Consider the following 2,151-nt stretch of genomic DNA (forward strand, 5'->3'; position numbering starts at 1 on the left):
TATATGAACCAAGGAGCAAGTGTCCTACATTCCTACACGCAATCTTCAATATACTGCCATCTCTCTCCTCATATTATTTTTGATGATTTTTTTAACTTTAAAAAAGTTCTTTCTATCAAAGAAAATCTCAGTCCAGTCACTGAACTAATCGACTCCGTGGAGTGCTAGTGGTATGGTAGTAGTGTGGTAGTTGAGACTCCACCCCTACCTCTGACAAAGGAAGGTATTAATGCCCCTAAGATAGAAAATCGACCAATATCTAATGATTTCCCTTGAAAAGCAAACAGCAGGCCCTATCTTTTGCAAGAAGAAGGTCTAGATCCAATGCTGTAGCCGAGTATTGTGCAATGGCATCAACGACTAGTGAACTTGCATGAGTTGGATCTCTTCCGACTTTTTTCAAACGAGCATAGAAGCAGCTTCATATAATATTAATAATAACTAAAAATAAAAAACAAAAATACACCACAGATACAATGTGAAGCATGAAAAAGCTAAGAATTTTCATAGACTAAATTTCATTCTTCAGAATGCAGAAAGTACACATCCCAAATTTTCTCCCCTGTTCTTTGGAGAACCATTAAGAGAAACGGCGCACGCACACACACATACACACACACACCCTGGAAGTATCATAGACCATAAGTTATATACAAGGTCGCAAACCCTTAAACTCATCGTCGATTATTTAAAATTTACCTTCACTCCAGAGCTCAAAACCCTAGAATTTCAAATACCCTTCAATAATCACTGCGATAGCTGCTGTAATCGTCCCTCGCAGCAATATCGCTCTCAACCCTCTCCGCAATCTTCTCCTCCTCGTACTTGATCCCTTCTTCCAAGGCCAATCCTCCAAGAGTCCCGGCAACGGCGCCGACTGCCAAACCCGCGCCTACGCCCATCTTACTACCACCCTTCTGCTTGTGATCGTACGATGAGTAATCAACCGGCGCCGATGGTCCACTTGGCACGTTGTAATTCGGTGCCGTCCGATCAAAGAACGGCCGCGGAGGCAGCGGTGGAGGCGGCATCGAGTAGTACCCGGGGTAGTATCCCTGGTACGGATCGGAGTAAGCGCCGTAAGAGTAAGGCAAAGTGTTGGCTGGCGGCGGCGGAGGAGGAGGATGGGCGGTGCCATACGGTGGAGGAGGAGAGTATTCCCTGTAGTCGCGCGCCGGATTAGGAGGCGGCGAAGGGGCAGTAGAGTAATAATAACTGGGCGGAGGCGTGATTTGGGGAGGAGGAGGCGAAGGGCGTTCCCGGAGGGTGAGCTTTATCCGGATCTTACCCTGAGGACGGCCGGAGGGGCGGCGGAGCTCGAGGGTTCGGATCGGGTTGGATGCGGCCTCATCCAGGCCGAGGAGGTCCGTGAGGGGCGATCGAAGGGTACCGACGAGGGGTTTCGGTGTTTCGGAGGGTTTGGAGTGGAAGATCTCGAGGGTGAGGAGAGAGTCCTGGAGAGGGGTGGCGATGGGGACGGTGAAGCGCTCGTTCCAGACTGGGCGGGTGGAACCGGCGTCGTCGGGCTTGGTGGCGATGCGGTGGTCGGGATCGAGCCAGAAGATGGCGTAGGGCTTGAGGTCGCCGTGGCGCCAGTTCACGTTTTTTAGGTGCTTTGCGGAGACGATCGTGATGTCGAGGTCAAGGGGCTTCCCAGGAGAGGGCCGAGACGAGGCCATCGGAGCTTTCCGGCAGAGATGCAGCGGCGATGATTACTGACGAGGGCTAGAGTTGGAAAGAACGGACTGACAAATCAAGAGCAGGGCAGTGGGGATTGAAGGTTGGGATAAGGAAAGGGCTACTAATACATTATAAAATATAAATAAATAAAAAACAAATAATAAAATTAAAGTATAATTAAAAATAAAAATTAAAAAAAATATTAAAAATCAATCAAGAAATTAATAGCAGATGTTTTTGATCTATTATCTAAGTGAAAGCAAAAAGCAAAAAGTAAAAAGAATATACACAAAGTTCAAACAAGTTATGTGACGCCTCGAACCCGTTAGGTGGGGTCGAGTACCACGTGTTCTAATTACCTATATTTAATATCATAATTAACATGCACGCAACAGAACATAAATAATAACCTCAAATAAATATTAGAGTTCTATATAACAACCCAAAAACGAATACTACAACATTCAGATA

At 46.6% G+C, this 2,151-nt stretch overlaps 1 protein-coding gene across 1 annotated transcript; it reads right to left on the reverse strand.

The window, feature by feature from the left end:
• Positions 1-486: 486 nt before the first annotated feature.
• LOC131147709 (protein SRC2 homolog) lies at positions 487-1,921 on the reverse strand. The gene has a single exon (XM_058097236.1). The coding sequence runs from the start codon at positions 1,677-1,679 to the stop codon at positions 741-743; it is 939 nt and encodes a 312-aa protein (XP_057953219.1). The 5' UTR covers positions 1,680-1,921; the 3' UTR covers positions 487-740.
• Between the last annotated feature and the right edge of the window lie 230 nt (positions 1,922-2,151).

Source organism: Malania oleifera, chromosome 2, assembly GCF_029873635.1.
Source record: "Malania oleifera isolate guangnan ecotype guangnan chromosome 2, ASM2987363v1, whole genome shotgun sequence".
Taxonomy (NCBI): Eukaryota; Viridiplantae; Streptophyta; class Magnoliopsida; order Santalales; family Ximeniaceae; genus Malania; species Malania oleifera.

Excerpts from the sequence above, each read along its gene's own strand:
- LOC131147709 (XM_058097236.1), bottom strand. The coding sequence starts at position 1,679 with ATGGCCTCGTCTCGGCCCTCTCCTGGGAAGCCCCTTGACCTCGACATC.